At 44.5% G+C, this 18,331-nt stretch overlaps 1 protein-coding gene across 1 annotated transcript in view; it reads right to left on the bottom strand.

Annotated features, from left to right (window-relative positions):
• The window catches only part of LOC139389391 (hemicentin-1-like), an 85,306-nt gene that overhangs the window by 51,840 nt on the left and 15,135 nt on the right, over positions 1-18,331 (bottom strand). The window contains exons 5-20 of the mRNA XM_071136112.1: positions 9,143-9,314; positions 8,776-8,882; positions 8,544-8,664; positions 8,198-8,461; positions 7,954-8,098; positions 7,282-7,403; positions 6,740-7,012; positions 6,106-6,247; positions 5,659-5,786; positions 3,240-3,353; positions 2,939-3,097; positions 2,538-2,732; positions 1,368-1,463; positions 1,064-1,191; positions 828-972; positions 371-483 (exon numbers count right to left, since the gene is read on the bottom strand). Coding sequence (XP_070992213.1) covers positions 371-483; positions 828-972; positions 1,064-1,191; positions 1,368-1,463; positions 2,538-2,732; positions 2,939-3,097; positions 3,240-3,353; positions 5,659-5,786; positions 6,106-6,247; positions 6,740-7,012; positions 7,282-7,403; positions 7,954-8,098; positions 8,198-8,461; positions 8,544-8,664; positions 8,776-8,882; positions 9,143-9,314 — 2,424 coding nt within the window. The remainder of the gene's footprint in view (positions 1-370; positions 484-827; positions 973-1,063; positions 1,192-1,367; positions 1,464-2,537; positions 2,733-2,938; positions 3,098-3,239; positions 3,354-5,658; positions 5,787-6,105; positions 6,248-6,739; positions 7,013-7,281; positions 7,404-7,953; positions 8,099-8,197; positions 8,462-8,543; positions 8,665-8,775; positions 8,883-9,142; positions 9,315-18,331) is intronic.

Genomic DNA, 18,331 nt, shown 5'->3' with positions numbered 1-18,331 from the left:
CAGGGTACTACTTCCCCTTCTTTTTTGAACAGAAAATGGCTTTTGCAGACTCACTTTCACCTGACAAGAATATACATTTACTTGACTCTAGTGTATTAATCTGAGAATGTATGGAACAAGGCTATGAATAAACATTCCTTGACACAGGCAGCCTTATAATATATACACAAGTGCTATATTAGTTTAAAGGTTATTTACATGATGTTAGTGGCCATTCATCTTAAGATGGATGGGCTGTGATTGCAATCCCCACTAGATTCCCTTGTGCTAAATTCTGCAATTTGTCAAAGGCCATTTGTCACACGTATGATGGAGCCAAAAGCATCATTAAAGAAAAAACAGCTTCAGAGCAGAAAGCATAGCATCCTACCTTGGACCAGACAACAGTTGGCTTGGGAACTCCGCTGGACTCACATGACATGGTGATGGCCACGCCCTCGTTGGCTATGTAGTGGTATGGACCAGCGCTGATCTCTGGGGGCACTGGGAAAGTAGGTCACAAGTACAGCTGTCTACTGAGCATGGACAACAAGGGGAGCAGAATTATCACTGGATTTAGCTCAAATCATCTTCATTACAACTTGTTGATGAACCCTAATCTGGATGTCTGTCATTATTGTCTATGGACCAAATTACGTCATCAAAGCATGCAGTATATGAAACACTCTCTCAACTATAACACTGCAGGGTGCTCAAGTTACAAGTTGCTCAATATGTTGTATTCCCATACTAATAGTCAGCACATTCCTACGCTAATTAGATGGTCCATGACTATAGAGGATCTGCCATAGCCCTTTGACCATTCTGTAAACCGTATCTCCTCTCACCATGGACTTCCAGGCTGACTGATGTGTTGACCGACCCGGCTACGTTCACCGCAGTGCAAACATAGATCCCAGCATCCTCTGGGAGTGCCCTCTCTATGTACAGGCTGCCATCGCTCCTCAGGAACTTCCTGCCACTCAGCTGCAGCTAGGGAACAGCAATGGATAATTTTAGGCAATGATAAACACACATTCTGAGAGGTAGTAATGTAGGATTATTCAGGACAGGTCATCCTCACTTGGTTTCCATTGTGGGTCCAGTGTCTCTCTGGCAGGGGTATTCCATCCAATAGCATGCAGGGTATGCTCAGGGACCGACTAATCCCAGTGGTGATGACTGGGGCACCATGTGCCAAAAGAGGGGGCTCTGTTGGACAAAACGGGAGGATATCATTACATGAGCAGACAGACCGAAATACAAAGCAGCAGCTGATCAAATAAAGTAGGCTCAAACTGAAACAATTATGGGGAGAGGCAGCAATGGATACTGGTGTTATCTATCAGCAGAGAAAGGTAAGACTGAACACAAACACTAGTTCATACCCAGTCCACTGACACTGACTCTGGCCTCAGTCCTGATGGTTCCGAACTGATTCTTAGCCTCACAGACATACAGGCCTTCATCATCCAACCAGAAATCTGTGGACAGATGCATAGTTACTCTGAGAATACTATTATCATGATCAAATAAATACAGATTCCACTTATAGGATGGCTTCTCCATGCAAACCTCAGTATGAGACAGGTTACGTGTGCAAGTAAGGGAAATTTAGAATAGAGTGCATACTAGCTAGAATCATTCTAAGAGTTCATCAACTCTGTCTCAATCATCTACAGGCATTCTCTTGGTTTATTTATAATGTCATTAGGATTCATAAAAAAAATGTATCAATACAATAAGACACAATGTAGTACAGCTGCCTATACAACATGTCCTAAACAGTATATTTTACTTAGACCACATGATGACAGATGAAAACATGATTACTTTGCAAGTGTCTAAATGGCTGATGTCAACTCATGTGAAGAGTAAACGGTGAAAACGAAGTTGTACAATATGTAGCCTACATATCTGAGACATTAATAAAGAGACCACTGGACTCTCTTTGTTTAAACAATACCGGGTAAAGACAGAAACATCTGCTGCCATTTAAGGAAATCAGATCAGTACATAGACACAGATGGGGCCAGTGATGAAAGTCCACTTCGCCATGCAAATACTACTTTCTCCCTCCCCAACAAAAAAGAACCTAGCCTAAAAACATTTAGGATCTGAGCTATGGATAGATATACCAACCACTCTCTCTCTCTCTTCTCTCTGTTTCTCCCTCACTTCCTCCCTCTCTGACCAACGTATGGTCTAAAATATATTATATCCACATTATACCGTTGAACTTCACTCACCCCTATCTTGACATAAAAGTCTCTGTCAATTCTCTAAGGCCCTCAAAGAGCCTCAGTTCCCCTCGCTGAGGGAGAAAGGGGAGACGCTCTATTCATTCAGCAGGTCCAGCTTTATCCTGCCCTGAAGTGCTCCACCTCTTCTATGTTTATGAACCTAAAGAATGTCAGCCATGCCAGTCACGCACTTGGTGCCAATGGAGGGCTGTGGTCTCTTTGGTGCCTGCTGTTTTGGTAAGGAACTCATTATTGGGATAGCGGGATAGTGTAATAGTGTAAAGAAGAATAGTGGGAAAGGGACATAAGACTCACCCTGGATCAGGAGATGCCCTGTTTCTAGTTGCACCGTGCCACCGCTGCTGTATGCTTCAGAGATGATCGCTCTACCATCCTTTAGACGCCAGGTAACTGTAGGCAAGGGGAAACCCCGGGCAACACAGGGCAGCGTGACATTCTCCCCCACATCCACTGTCATGTCAACTGGGGTTTCTGAGAATAGAGGGGCCGCTGTGGAAGAAAGAGTGGGAGATCAACGGGAAGTTCTCTATAATCAAATACAGTGTATAAAAAGGACATAGAACTACTCTGTTCAAAATACATAAATATTCTGTATTACACCTGCTTGGTTTAGATAAAGGATGCAATGTCTTACCATTATTACTGGTTATCTGAAAGTGGCATTAATTCCGTAAGCTTAAAATGGCTGCCCTCACCTCCGACCTCCAGGATAACAGTAGCAGACGAGGTTCCCGCAGGGTTACTGGCCACACAGCTGTACTCCCCAGCATCCATCGCCTGCACTCCTCGGATCTGCAGCGTCCCGTGATGCACGTCCTGCTCAGCAAAAGGAACTGAGCCCACCTCTAGATCACCTGAGAAATGACAGGAAAATTACACACAGACAAATATCGACCTAATGAATGTAATTTATCATAACAGATTAAACAAGTGATTAGATATAATCCTATCTAGTGTACTATTGGCAAAAAAAAACACAAGTGATCAGTGTTTTACCTTTGGACCATTTGACCAGAGGAAGAGGAACTCCGGTGGCTCGGCACTCCAGAGTCGCATCACCTCCAACTGCCACCATCACAACCTGTTTCACCACCCAGATACTGGGTTCCTCTGTGTGGAGGAAGGGTGAACCAAGATAAAGCTTAAATAATAAACATGATCAAAACGTTTGTATTATTATCGACCAAATCGGCAGACATGCTCACAATGCTATACGTGATCAGAATAGCAAATTATTGTGAATTGAATTTTGTCAATTGGGCAGCGGCCCAGACAGGAGGTAAAAATAGAAGTATCGCTGTCTGACATTTCACACGCTTTGTACGTCTGCAGAGACGTGACAGGGACAAGCTCTACAGGAGCCCAGAGAGAGAGACAGTTGAAAGGATGTGATGATGCATCCTGCCAGAGCCAGCTTCATGGTGTCTTACAGATCAGTGTTGTTCAAAATGACACTCCCAGACAAAAGTGAGTATAATACAAGCACACACCAGGGAGAAGCTGCCATGATCCATCAGTGCTGTGTCCTCTGTCAAGCACTCAATTACAGCAAGGCTAAAAATACATCCTGGGGACTGTCAACCCTGCCAACATTGGGAAGTTATAACCTACTGTGAAAGACGGGGGAAAATGCCACTGTCAATCTAAGCTCTCCTCACAGCTAGACAACATAGCCCAAACATGATGGATCAGGTAGACATTCATTCAAACAGCACTCAACAAAAGTTCTCACAGAAACCATTCAAAAGTGACCCTACTCTGAACTGAAAATACACTGCTCAAAAAAATAAAGGGAACACTAAAATAACACATCCTAGATCTGAATGAATGAAATATTCTTATTAAATACTTTTTTCTTTACATAGTTGAATGTGCTGACAACAAAATCACACGAAAAATTATCAATGGAAATCAGATTTATCAACCCATGGAGATCTGGATTTGGACTAACACTCAAAATGAAAGTGGAAAACCACACTACAGGCTGATCCAACTTTGATGTAATGTCCTTAAAACAAGTCAAAATGAGGCTCAGTAGTGTGTGTGGCCTCCACGTGCCTATATGACCTCCCTACAACGCCTGGGCATGCTCCTGATGAGGTGGCCAACTCCTGGACAGTCTGTGGTGGATGGAGCGAGACATGATGTCCCAGATGTGCTCAATTGGATTCAGGTCTGGGGAACGGGCGGGCCAGTCCATAGCATCAATGCCTTCCTCTTGCAGGAACTGCTGACACACTCCAGCCACATGAGGTCTAGCATTGTCTTGCATTAGGAGGAACCCAGGGCCAACTGCACCAGCATATGGTCTCACAAGGGGTCTGAGGATCTCATCTCGGTACCTAATGGCAATCAGGCTACCTCTGGCGAGCACATGGAGGGCTGTGCGGCCCCCCAAAGAAATGCTACCCCACACCATGACTGACCCACCGCCAAACCGGTCATGCTGGAGGATGTTGCAGGCAGCAGAACGTTCTCCACGGCGTCTCCAGACTCTGTCACATCTGTCACATGTGCTCAGTGTGAACCTGCTTTCATCTGTGAAGAGCACAGGGCGCCAGTGGCGAATTTGCCAATCTTGGTGTTCTCTGGCAAATGCCAAACGTCCTGCACGGTGTTGGGCTGTAAAGCACAACCCCCACCTGTGGACGTCAGGCCCTCATACCACCCTCATGGAGTCTGTTTCTGACTGTTTGAGCAGACACATGCACATTTGTGGCCTGCTGGAGGTAATTTTGCAGGGCTCTGGCAGTGCTCCTCCTGCTCCTCCTTGCACAAAGGCGGAGGTAGCGGTCCTGCTGCTGGGTTGTTGCCCTCCTACGGCCTCCTCCACATCTCCTGATGTACTGGCCTGTCTCCTGGTAGCGCCTCCATGCTCTGGACACTACGCTGACAGACACAGCAAACCTTCTTGCCACAGCTCGCATTGATGTGCCATCCTGGATGAGCTGCACTACCTGAGCCACTTGTGTGGGTTGTAGACTCCGTCTCATGCTACCACTAGAGTAAAAGCACCGCCAGCATTCAAAAGTGACCAAAACATCAGCCAGGAAGCATAGGAACTGAGAAGTGGTCTGTGGTCACCATCTGCAGAACCACTCCTTTATGGGGGGGTGTCTTGCTAATTGCCTATAATTTCCACCTGTTGTCTATTCCATTTGCACAACAGCATGTGAAATTTATTGTCAATCAGTGTTGCTTCCTAAGTGGACAGTTTGATTTCACAGAAGTGTGATTGACTTGGAGTTACATTGTGTTGTTTAAGTGTTCCCTTTATTTTTTGGAGCAGTGTATATGCGTGGTTTGAAAGTGGTAAAGAACTAGTCTTTAAATGGAAAGCCCACATCATAGCCTTTATAGTGGTATCTCACTCAACCTATAATAGGACTGGAACTGATATGACATCTCTACCCACCTGCATAATTGAGAGACACAGTCTGAGTGGCAGTTCCAGCCTCGTTGGTTGCCAGGCAGGTGTAGTTCCCAGCATCCTCGGGGAGGGCATCTCTGATTGTTAGACCTCCGTGGTTGGATATACTCATCCTGTATTGTGTAAGACAGACATCAGTCATGGGAATTCATTTTAATTGATTTAGATGATTACAAATACATGTGTCTTGGTGAAATTCATCACTTGATGTCCAAGTATATCCAATCTCTTTTGAAAATGTATTTTTTGGCAGCCAGATCACGTACATTTACCAAAAATCGGGAATAATGTAGTTTGTGGTTAGCTGAAACTGTAAAATTAAGCACACGAGATGTGACATTTGTATATTCATGGGAAACTGTTAAAATAGAATCAAACAACTCTCTGCAGCTGCTGTCGTGTAGGTGTTGAGTGGGCTAAGAGTTCCTTTACCTTGGCCGATTAGGGAGGAACATGTTTCCATGACTCCAGAAGAGCTGCGGAGGGGGGGAGCCGGCTGCTGTGCAGACGAGGCGGACCTCAGACCCCCTGGAGAAGGCTTGTCTCTGGGGTCTGACTACCACAGAAGGGGCCTCTGCAGAGAGACAGAGAGGATCCATAGGAAAGAGCTGATGACTCATGTCCCAGTCATGTTTGTATGAGTAATAATTTATTACAGGCAGAGCTGATCATGGCTAGGCAGTGGTAAAAACCTCTGCTAGTCTGGGGGCAGAGCGTGATTGACCAGGGGGGCCTGACATCATGATCACAGCGGATCACAGTCAGAGACACGTTTCAAATTTGTTTGTCCTTTGCAAACGCATTACAAGCATCTGAGTTCATGCCCATCATAGAAGCTGCAATTTTCGACTTGCATCAATTGGGCTGATTTGAAACATGTTCTGACTGGGAGCGTTTCTGGAGAAATAGATAAAAAATGTATCAATACAATAAGATGGGGCCAGTCATGCTACTAAGGCAGTAATGGAAAGCAGATGCCAGAGGCCTGGAGGAGGTATAGAGGATGTGTTTAGTGTTTAAGCAGATGATCAGTACAGTGTGGTTGGAGTGCGGTGAGCTACAGTACCTGAGACGAGCAGCCACACTGTGACTCGGCTGTCTCCTTTGGCATTGGTGGCCACACACTGGTACTGGCCGGCATCCTGGGGCTGCACCTCATTGATCTCCAGGAAGGAGTTGGGCAGGACCCTGACCCTCCCGGAGTGGGCCAAGATAGTGAGACTTGCCCGCTGCCAAGTCAGGTTGTGGCGCATGGAGCCCTCCACCTGGCAGGCCATCACAGCCACAGCCCCCACTGTAGAGCTCACGTTCAGTGGGGCCTTCAGCACCGGAGGAGGCTCTGTCTCATGGGAAGCACAGTCAACACAGTGAGACAAACAACACACTATGAGCAGGGACAAAACAGTTCATTTTACTGTCAATGTAAACATTTGGAATTACATGTTTTGTTTCAAAGTGGTATTTAAATCAGCAATATATAAATAAGATAAGTATTTTGGAAAGCTTTGACTAGCTACGGTACTGTAAGTGATCTGTGACTGTGACTGTGACTGTGTGTGTGACTGTGTGTGTGTGTGTGTGTGTGTGTGTGTGTGTGTTCTGACATACCTCTCACGGTCAGCTGTGTGAGCGCTCGTCTGAGTCCTGCGCTGCTCTGAGCGATGCACTCGTACGGACCCTCATCCTCACCTGAGGCATGTGGAATTTCCCAAAATGCTTTGCCAGAGAACCTGAGTCACATGAACAGTTAGCTGGCAGATGAGTGATGATGGGAACATGATACTGTCTTACACCATTGACAAATTAGCCTCTCTGGCACAGAGACACAGCGAATACCATTCGTCAGAGGTCGGCATTATTTCATGTATGTAATTCAAAACAGAGTGTCAGAACAGAGGGAGAAAAAAATAATACTTTGTTAAGTTTCCAAGATGACACAATCGAATGCGTAATGTACACAAAATCCACTGTGTATACCCGTCTCCTGATTGATGCAGCAATAAAAGTCAACCGAGTCTATCGGCAATAATGTCTTGCAGAGCTGGTAACTGCAAACAGTACACTGTGTCATACCCCATGACCTAATTAGCTGTTTTACAGCGGGTATTGAATGCATATGGCTGTTCCATCCAAAAGGAGGGCAAGTCAAGTGTTATAGTGTGTTATAGTGTGCTAGTGTGTTATAGTGTGTTCATAGTGTGTTATAGTGTGTTATAGAGTGTTACAGTGTGTTACAGTGTGTTATAGTGTGTTCAACAAACAGAACAGACGGAGACTCACTGGTACAACTTCTCCTCCCCAATAGCAACGCCACTCCTGGTGAACTTCAGCCTATAGGGAACGTCGCTCTCTACCGAACAGCCAATCATAGTGGGCTGCATATAAAAGCCGTTCACCACCTTGGGCATGCTCACTGCTGGGGGATCTTTGTCATGACAAAAAAGAGAGGAGGGAAAAGGTCACACAAAGGACTAGGTCTGTCTTGGAGACACTAGGGAGGACACTGAGGAGAGGGATCTCTTACCTGGGATGATGTTTGTGTAGGAGACACTGGACAACCTCTGGAAGGGGTATCCTTCATCATCCTTCCCTGTCACCTTGAGGAAGAAGCTTTGGGAAGGAGTGCGAAATTTTGGGACACTCCAGAGTCCTCGGCTGCCACTGTCAGAGGGCAGAGGCACGGGGAGGGTGCGTAGGGAGCGTCCTGAACCTGAAACTAACTCCATGTGACTCAGCTGACCTGGGGGCTTCAGTCCTGTACACTTCAACAGCACATGGGCTGGAACTCCTTTGGAAGGGGAGGGGAGCCCAACGTTATTCAATGCAATCACGTATACATACAAAGAAATAAAATTGCATGCACACATTACCTTTGATGGGTCTCTCCCTGGTATGGTTGAACTCAGACACTGGTATACTGGAGAACCCAGCCCGGAAGTCCAGATTACTGACCCCTGTAACTCTCAGAGTGTGGCGGCCACCGCAGCCCACCTGGACATAGACAGGACATTCAGTTGTTGTATTTTGTCTCAGAGGTGACTAAAGCAGTTATCTCATTCTCAATACAGGATGATCACATCAGGAGGATCTACTATACAGTACGTTCAGAGTCCAGGCTCCAGGTCGGGGGAACTTCAGGTTGACAACACGGGCAGAGTTTGGAATATTCAGCAGCTCTGTGAGGCCCTCCTCCACTCTAACAGTGCGACCTAAGCAATTGAGACATAACAATATAATTTCAAAATTGTATTCAGCAAAATGGATATCACAGGAGATTGGTGGCACCTTAATGGGGAGAACAGGCTCATGGTAATGGCTGGAGTGGAAACCACAAGCTCCTTTCCAGCCATTATTATGAGCTATCCTCCCCTCAGCATTCTCCACTGATGGACATATAGTATTATTCTCAAGTATTCTCAAGTTATTTGCTATCTATACAGAGAAAATACATAATGAAAGCATGATGTACCAAGGGGATCCCTGAGCTCGATCTGAGGGGCTGGCCCACTAAGTGACACAGTGACCTCCTTCAGGCTGGGGTCAAAGGGCACCTCCCACTGGTTCTCCTGAGCGCTGTCATGATTGGAAGAGAGCAGGTGAACCTTCAGGGCCTGCACTGTCTCCTCCACCCACTTCAAGACCTGGCAGAAGAGAAGACTTAATCTCAGCAAGATAGCAGCACACCCCACACAGCTAGAGGACAGACTAGACAGGGGAGGTCTGTGACTTAGACTAGACTATATACAGTGGGGCAAAAAAGTATTTAGTCAGCCACCAATTGTGCAAGTTCTCCCACTTAAAAAGATGAGAGAGGCCTGTAATTTTCAGCATAGGTACACTTCAACTATGACAGACAAAATGAGAGAAAAAAAATCCAGAAGATCACATTGTAGGATTTTTAATTCATTTATTTGCAAATTATGGTGGAAAATAGGTATTTGGTCACCTACAAACAAGCAAGATGTCTGGCTCTCACAGACCTGTAACTTCTTCTTTAAGAGGCTCCTCTGTCCTCCACTCGTTACCTGTATTAATGGCACCTGTTTGAACAACCTCAAACAGTCACACTCCAAACTCCACTATGGCCAAGACCAAAGAGCTGTCCAAGGACACCAGAAACAAAATTGTAGACCTGCACCAGGCTGGGAAGACTGAATCTGCAATAGGTAAGCAGCTTGGTATGAAGAAATCAACTGTGGGAGCAATTATTAGGAAATGGAAGACATACAAGACCACTGATAATTTCCCTCTATCTGGGGCTCCACGCAAGATCTCACCCCGTGGGGTCAAAATGATCACAAGAACGGTGAGCAAAAATCCCAGAACCACCTAGTGAATGATCTGCAGAGAGCTGGGACCAAAGTAACAAAGCCTACTCTCAGTAACACACTACGCCGCCAGGGACTCAAATCCTGCAGTGCCAGAAGTGTCCCCCTGCTTAAGCCAGTACATGTCCAGGCCCGTCTGAAGTTTGCTAGAGAGCATTTGGATGATCCAGAAGAAGATTGGGAGAATGTCATATGGTCACATGAAACCAAAATATAACTTTTTGGTAAAAACTCAACTCGTTGAGGGAGAGGTTGTTGTCCTAGCACCACACGGACAGGTCTCTGACCTCCTCCCTATAGGCTGTCTCGTCATTGTCGGTGAGTGTTGTTGTGTCATCAGCAAACCTAATGATGGTGTAGGAGTTGTGACTGTCCGTGCAGTCATGAGTGAACAGAGAGTACAGGAGGGGACTAAGCATGCAGCCCTGAGGGGCCCCTGTGTTGAGGATCAGCGTGGCAGATGTGTTGTTACCCTTAACACCTGGGGGAGGCCTGTCAGGAAGTCCAGGATCCAGTTGCAGAGGGAGGTGTTTAGTCCCAGGGTCCTTAGCTTATTGATGAGCTTTGAGAGCACTCTGGTGTTGAACGCTGAGCTGTAGTCAATGAATAGCATTCTCACATAGGTTTCTTTTATCCAGGTGGGAAAGGCCAGTGTGGAGTGCAATAGAGATTGCATCATCTGTGGATCTGTTAGGGCGGTATGCAAATTGAAGTGGGTCTAGGGTTTCTGGGATAATGGTGTTGATGTGAGCCATGACCAGCCTTTCAAAGCACTTCATGGCTACAGACGTGAGCGCTACGGGTCAGTAGTCATTTAGGCAGGTTACCTTAGTGTTGCAGTTTACATAGCTGTCCATAAATGGACAATGCATTTTACTTAATGGATTGATTTTGCAGGCTTCACTGCTTTCTACTACAGATAATAATATGATTAGGCCATATCTTTACATAAAAAACAACAAGACAGTCATATTTTCAGTCATTCCAATTAATATAACACCCCTTGTCTTCAAAAATAGAACTTAGAAATATGGAAATATAGATTAGTCAAATTGTTTTACCTGAGTATAACCCCAAAACTATGGAATAATTAGCCTACTCTGTTGTTTATGATAGACTGATTGGGCTCATTGCTTCACGATGATGCTTTGAGCACTCCCAAAAGTGGTATTTGCATGTGAAAAATGTATTGTTTACGTTTTTGTGGTACGCTTTGATATCTCGATTCCGACATTGCGCGTCCTAATATTTATATATTTCTTAATTCCATTCTATTACTTTTAGATGTGTGTGTATTGTTGTGAATTGTTAGATACTATTGCACTGTTGGAGCTAGGAACAACCCGCATTTAGCTACTCCGCAATAACATCTGCATTGTGTGTGTATTGTGACGAATATAGTTTGATTTGATAATTTGCAGCCGATTCTGTTGCAAAACGTTTCTTAAATGGAAGCAGACGGAAAGAAACGGGGAGGGACCTACCTGAATTTGTCCAATATAATCTCTCGTTTTGCTCTGTTTGCATTCGCACCATTGGATGACATTGCTTGTACTGTAGTTGACAAAAGCCTATTCCTGCTCTTTTCCTGCGATCCATCAAATGCATTATGTGTCATCATAGTGGTCTCTGATTTCTGGTCACTCTCGCTCAGTCAGAACAAATTTAAAGCAGGCATTTTTTCAAAGCTAATTTGAATATCATTGAGAAAACAGAGGCCAATATTTTTTTCGCCAAATTCCCGCAGACATCCTTTCTGAATTTTAAAGTAATTCTGGAAGTACGTATCTACTTTTTCAAAAGTATATGTAATCTGATTTTTTTTGTCATCCATTAGGCTACATGTATTCTGTTACTCCCGAACCCTACATATTGGTTGGGTTTTAAATAGCAGACATGGCCTGAGAGGACTGGTCTGGTCTTGGGTTGATGGGATTATGGAGGCTTCACTCTGATATGAGGGTAATTACTTATTCTCAGAGAACAGATTAACCAATGCCTGGCTTCCGCTGAGTCTAAAATAAGCCTGGGGGGCTTTATTACAATACATTTCAGGAGTAATCATCACTGAGAATACTTTTCCCCTTGACTATTACTGTAGAATATTTGACAGGTAGAATTTCAATGTTTGATTATATACTCAACCCTCTAGGTGAAATCATACTGGTGGTTAGGATTCAGAAGAAAAAAGAATGTGTCCTTTCCCCTTTACAGGAAAAGAAGAGAAGAACCCGTTGTATAACTGAATCGATTTTTTCTGACCGGATCATCATTTTTCCATCTTTCAAGTGCTTAACAAGCAACTATGGTCTCGTGAGTACAGACATTATGGTTGCATTGTATCTATAATAAAACAAACAGAAAACATTACTTCAGTGGCCCCTCTGAGAAATGGGGCTTATTCAACACATCTTAATATATTTAGGAATAATGGAGAAGATTGGAGTGAGCCAAGCTGGCCCACTGGGTGCTGACAGCAGCTAGTTCCTCTCTGAGTTTACAACTGGAAACAGCTGTAATTTCTGCCACATGTGCTGCCATCCCCAGCAGAGCAGGAAACTGCTATAGAGTGACCTACTGTACATCTGCCTCAAACCGGTGTATATTTCATCTCAAGCACCTAGGGAGATCTCCCCAAAGACTTACAAACTAAAACATTAGGGTTCCTCAATGGTTCTTTGGGATGGGTGATGGTTCTGTGGAAATCTAATGACTCAAATAACCCTTTGAGGTCATCAAAGGTTCTTTACAGCTCTTTTAGTGCTAATTAAAATGTATGGGAGGCAGCTCATTTTAATATTTGGGGGTGTGGTTTACACACAGCGCTTTTTGTGCAACCATGAGAACATTCCAGTTTATTTAATATGTTGTGTTATGCCATTATGCATTACATATGACTATGGCCAGTGATGGTGTCTTGTGAAAAACGAATGCATGGCCTTAAGTCAATTGAGAACAGTTGACTAAATCAGTCAGTGGTTTTCAATTCTCTCATCAGGGAACCCCCAGCTGTTCCAGATATAGCGCACTTGTTTCAACTTGTCAATTAACGCAATAATAACACCTATGAAATTTTATCAATATAATTTGTCAGACCGGAATAAAAAAAGGATCTACAAAGAACCTTTCTGATTGAGAAAAGGGTTGTAACCATAGTGGATATGTTTTTTTTGGTGTTACATAGAACATTTTTTAATGGTTGTTTATAGAACCTTAGAAAGGGTTCTTTGTAGCACCATACAGGTTCCATTTAGAACCTTATGAGCATGGTTTTTTATTGAACCTTCAAAAAAGCATTCTATATAGCACCAAAAAGGGTTTTGCTGTGGTTACAAGCCAAAGATCCCCTATCTGGTACAATTTAGAACCATTATTTGTTAGTGTGGGACATGGGGGACAGGGGAGACACAGATAGAGCTGATGTTGTTTGGTCTGGCCAAGGTGTGACTCGAGGAACATGCTGCGTTCTGCTGCTGCACCAGCCGCTCCCTGCCTGATTCATGGGGAATCCAGAGGATCGACGGGTCTTTGAAACCTCATCTGCCGTGTCTCGACTGAACAGGCACGTGGTGTTGTGTCAGGAAGAAGTACCTCTGCTATTTTAGGACTAGAGCAAGGAGGAAGGTCCGCTAAGGCTGAGGAGATACACGGTTCTTTTCATCTTCCAGCTAGGTTGTTTTCTACAGGGATTCCTCCTCCTCCTCATGCCCCTTTGAAACCACCCAGCAGACCGCTTGAATGTTTCTCCCATAGTGGTTGGGGAACCTATAGACCACAGCCCTCCTTGCACACAGGGGTCTCCCAACTCCGGCTCTGGGGTTAAGCCGCTACCACCATCACTGTGAGAGAGAAGACGGGGTGCCAGGAACCAGGCTATTAGGCCAAATCAGTCCCAGATGGACCCCCGTTCTCCTATTGGATGGGAACCTCAAAACACCTGCCTTGCCTCTCCCCCAGACAACAAGCAAGAGTCTACCACATCTGTCTTCCTGTTTCTGAAAGCAGGTCTAGACTACAGAGACTGGCTTTTTTCACTAACATCAGGAACACGACAGAGGATACGGATTAAGTGGATTTAATTGATCTTTTAACAAAAACCCCTGTCCCATTAACTCACTACTGGGCCCACCTGATGAGGAAACCATTGGGCCAATGTTACTTATTTTATGGAAGGAAGTCCAGCCACTTCAGTGAGGAGTGCGTGTGGAGTTGAAACACAGAGACACGAACATGCATTAGCCAGGCTGCTGACAAGGTGATCATAAACAGCCTAGAGTAGTTTATAGATGGACAGCAATAACCCATGAGCTCATGGTCGACTCACGCAACAGAACAGACATCATCCATGCGCACGGATTAGAGCATAGATGAAACCTCCCAGAGCCCAGAAAGATTTCTCTTGGCCAGGTTCTCAGCCCTCTCACATCCCTCTCACACTGAAAATTGAGGATGGCCTCCATGACCATTACGACCAGAATTCAAGTTGAATTCTTCGGGATAGGGATCCCTTCCACGGGATGGTTGAGCTAACGTAGGCTAATGCGATTAGCATGAGGTTGTAAGCAACAAGAACATTTCCCAGGACATAGACACATTAAATTAAATTAAATTCTTGTTCTTCTAACTGCACTGTTCAATTTACAGTAGCTATTACAGTGAAATAATACCATGCTATTGTTTGAGGAGAGTGCACAATTTTTAACATAAAAAGTTATTGATGTACAAATTAGGCATATTTGGGCAGTCTTGATACAACATTTTGAACAGAAATGCAATGGTTCATTGAATCAGTCTAAAACTTTGCACATACACTGCTGACATCTAGTGGGCAAAATGTATATTGCACCTGGGCTGGAAAAATACAATATGGCCTTTCTCTTGCACTTCAAAGATGATGGTACAAAAAAAAATCAAAAGAACGGTTGTTTTTTCCTTTGTATTATCTTTTACCATTAGTGCATTCGCATCGAATAGCCCCCGTGATATGCTGTTAGGGAAGGGAACTTTTAGGGAACTTATAAGGGAAGTTAGGAACAAATATAGACAGGCAGTTAGGAAAGTTAAGGCTAGCTTTTTCAAACAGAAATTTGCATCCTGTAGTACAAACTCAAAAAAGTTCTGCGACACTCTAAAGTCCATGGATAATAGAGCACCTCCTCCCAGCTGCCCACTGCAATGAGGCTAAGAAACACTGTCACTATCGATAAGTCCACAATAAGCATTTTTCTACGCCTGGCCATGCTTTCCACCTGGCTACCCCTACCCCGGTCAACAGCCCTGCGCTCCCCACAGCAACTCGCCCAAACCTCCCCCACTTCTCCTTCACCCAAATCCAGATAGCTGATGTTCTGAAAGAGCTGCAAAATCTGGACCCCTACAAATCAGCCGGGCTCGACAATCTGGACCCTCTCTTTCTAAAATGATCTGCCGAAATTATTGCAACCCATATTACTAGCCTGTTCAACCTCTCTTTCGTATCGTCTGAGATTCCCATAGTTTGGAAAGCTGCCGCGGTCATCTCCCTCTTCAAAGGGGAGACACTCTAGACCCAAACTGCTACAGACCTATATCTATTCTACCCTGACTTTCTAAGGTCTTTGAAAGCCACGTTAACAAACAGATTACCGACCATTTCGAATCTCACCGTACCTTCTCCACTACGCAATCTGGTTTCAGAGCTGGTCATGGATGCACCTCAACCACGCTCAAGGTCCTAAACGATATCATAATCCCCATCGATAAGAGACATTACTGTGCAGCCGTATTCATTGACCTGGCTAAGGCTTTCGACTCTGTCAATCACAACATTCTTATTGGCAGACTCAACAGCCTTGGTTTCTCAAATGATTGCCTCGCTTGGTTAACCAACTACTTCTCCGATAGAGTTCAGTATGTCAAATTGGGGGGCCTGTTGTCCGGACCTCTGGCAGGCTCAATGGGGGTGCCACAGGGTTCAATTCTCGGGCTGACTCTTTTCTCTGTATACATCAATGATGTCGCTCTCGCTGCTAGTGATTCTTTGATCCAACTCTACGCAGACAACACCATTCTGTATACCTCTGGCCCTTCGTTGGACACTGTGTTAACTAACCTCCAGATGAGCTTCAATGCCATACAACTCTCCTTACGTGGCCTCCAACTGCTCTTAAATGCAAGTAAAACTAAATGCATGCTCTTCAACCAATCGCTGCCCGCACCTGCCCGCCCGTCCAGCATCACTACTCTGGACGGTTCTGACTTAGAACATGTGGACAACTACAAATACCTAGGTGTCTGGTTAGACTGTAAACTGTCCTTCCAGACTCACATTAAACATCTCCAATCCAAAATTAAATCTAGAATCGGCTTCCTATTTCGCAACAAAGCATCCTTCACTCATGCTGTCAAATATACCCTCGTAAAACTGACCATCCTACCGATCCTCGACTTCGGCGATGTCATTTACAAAATAGCCTCCAACACTCTACTCAACAAATTGGATGCAGTCTATCACAGTGCCATCCGTTTTGTCAACAAAGCCCCATATACTACCACCACTGCGACCTGTATGATCTCGTTGGCTAGCCCTCGCTTCATACTCGTCGCCAAACCCACTGGCTCCAGGTCATCTACAAGTCTCTGCTAGGTAAAGCCCCGCCTTATCTCAGCTCACTGGTCACCATAGCAGCACCCACCCGTAGCACGCGCTCCAGCAAGTATATCTCACTGGTCACCCCCAAAGCCAATTCTTCCTTTGGCCGCCTCACCTTACAGTTCTCTGCTGCCAATGACTGGAAAGAACTGCAAAAATCTCTGAAGCTGGAGACTCTTACCTCCCTCACTAGCTTTAAGCACCAGCTGTCAGAGCAGCTCACAGATTACTGCACCTGTACATTGCTCATCTGTAAATAACTCATCCACTCTACCTCATCCCCATACTGTATTTATGTATCTTGCTCCTTTGCACCCCAGTGTCTCAACTTGCACATTCATCTTCTGCACATCCTACCATTCTAGTGTTTAATTGCTATATTGTAATTGCTTTGCCACCATGGCCTATTTATTGCCTTGCCTCTCTTATCCTACCTCATTTGCACATGCTGTATATAGATTATTCTACTGTATTATTGATTGTATGTTTGTTTATTCCATGTGTAACTCTGTGTTGTTGTGTGTCGAACTGCTTTGCTTTATCTATTCCAGGTCGCAGTTGCAAATGAGAACTTGTTCTCAACTAGCCAACCTGGTTAAATAAAGGTGAAATATTTAAAAGATATAGACATTTTAAACCAGATCTATTGTGTGTTATTCTCCTACATTCCTTCCACATTTCCACAAACTTCAACGTGTTTCCTTTCAAATGGTACCAGGAATATGCATATCCTTGCTTCAGGGCCTTAGCTACAGGCAGTTAGATTTGGGTATGTCATTATAGGCAAAAAAAATGGAAAAAAAAGGGGCAGATCCTTAAGAGGTTTTAAACAGCGCATTAGTGTTCTTTTTCTGCCCGAGGGCTTACTGACAGATTGCTCCCGTGATTACAACAAGTTAAGTATTAAGAGTTTAAGGAGTGTAACACACAAGGTTTCACAATGAGCTGTTGTGTATGGATTTGGAGCCAGCTAAAGAGGGCAGCTGTGTTGGAAAGAAAGAGGGACGCCATGACAGACCATATCCTGGTGTTAGAGAGTAAAATAAGCAGTCTGTTTTCTCTCCACATCTCTGCCCGAGACCACAAAAGATTGTGTATATTTGATTTGGCCACACTTTATTAAACTGATATTAAGAGGGGAGATTTTAGTTAGATTTGAGGTATGCAGTTTCCAAGGATTAAAGGATTTAAATGAATTCAGTGATACCATGCCACCCAGGAGTACTGTACATCTGATATAGGATTGTAGTTCTGTTGATCCTTGCTAAATGAGTGGAGAGCTTGTCAATTAGCATAACATTTGAAAGGTGAGAGTGGTCACTTTAAAACATGTAAAGGCAATCCAACCTGGTCTAGCACTATCCACACTCTGGCCAGCTGGGGCCCACGATGAGAGGACTTTTTTCTGTTGATGGTGTGAATGTAGTCCCACAGCTCTTCATTATTAACCATTATACTGTTGCACAGCTATGCCCTGCTATGTGGTTCTGACATTCAAACATTCCTCAATGAACTGTGGAGGTTATGAAGTGTTATTAGAACCAGATGAATACATAAAGGCCGAAATTATTTGAAAGAAAGGCAGAAACACATAAAAACACACATAGAGAGCTGGGTTCAGGGGTTCAGTGGGCCACCTTCCAGTCTCCTCTGATGACAGGATACCAGTGTCTCTCCCAAAGGAAACTCTGTCTTGTTT

The sequence above is a fragment of the Oncorhynchus clarkii genome, chromosome 30 (assembly GCF_045791955.1).
Source record: "Oncorhynchus clarkii lewisi isolate Uvic-CL-2024 chromosome 30, UVic_Ocla_1.0, whole genome shotgun sequence".
Taxonomy (NCBI): Eukaryota; Metazoa; Chordata; class Actinopteri; order Salmoniformes; family Salmonidae; genus Oncorhynchus; species Oncorhynchus clarkii.
This window is presented reverse-complemented; position numbering and strand designations above follow the sequence as displayed.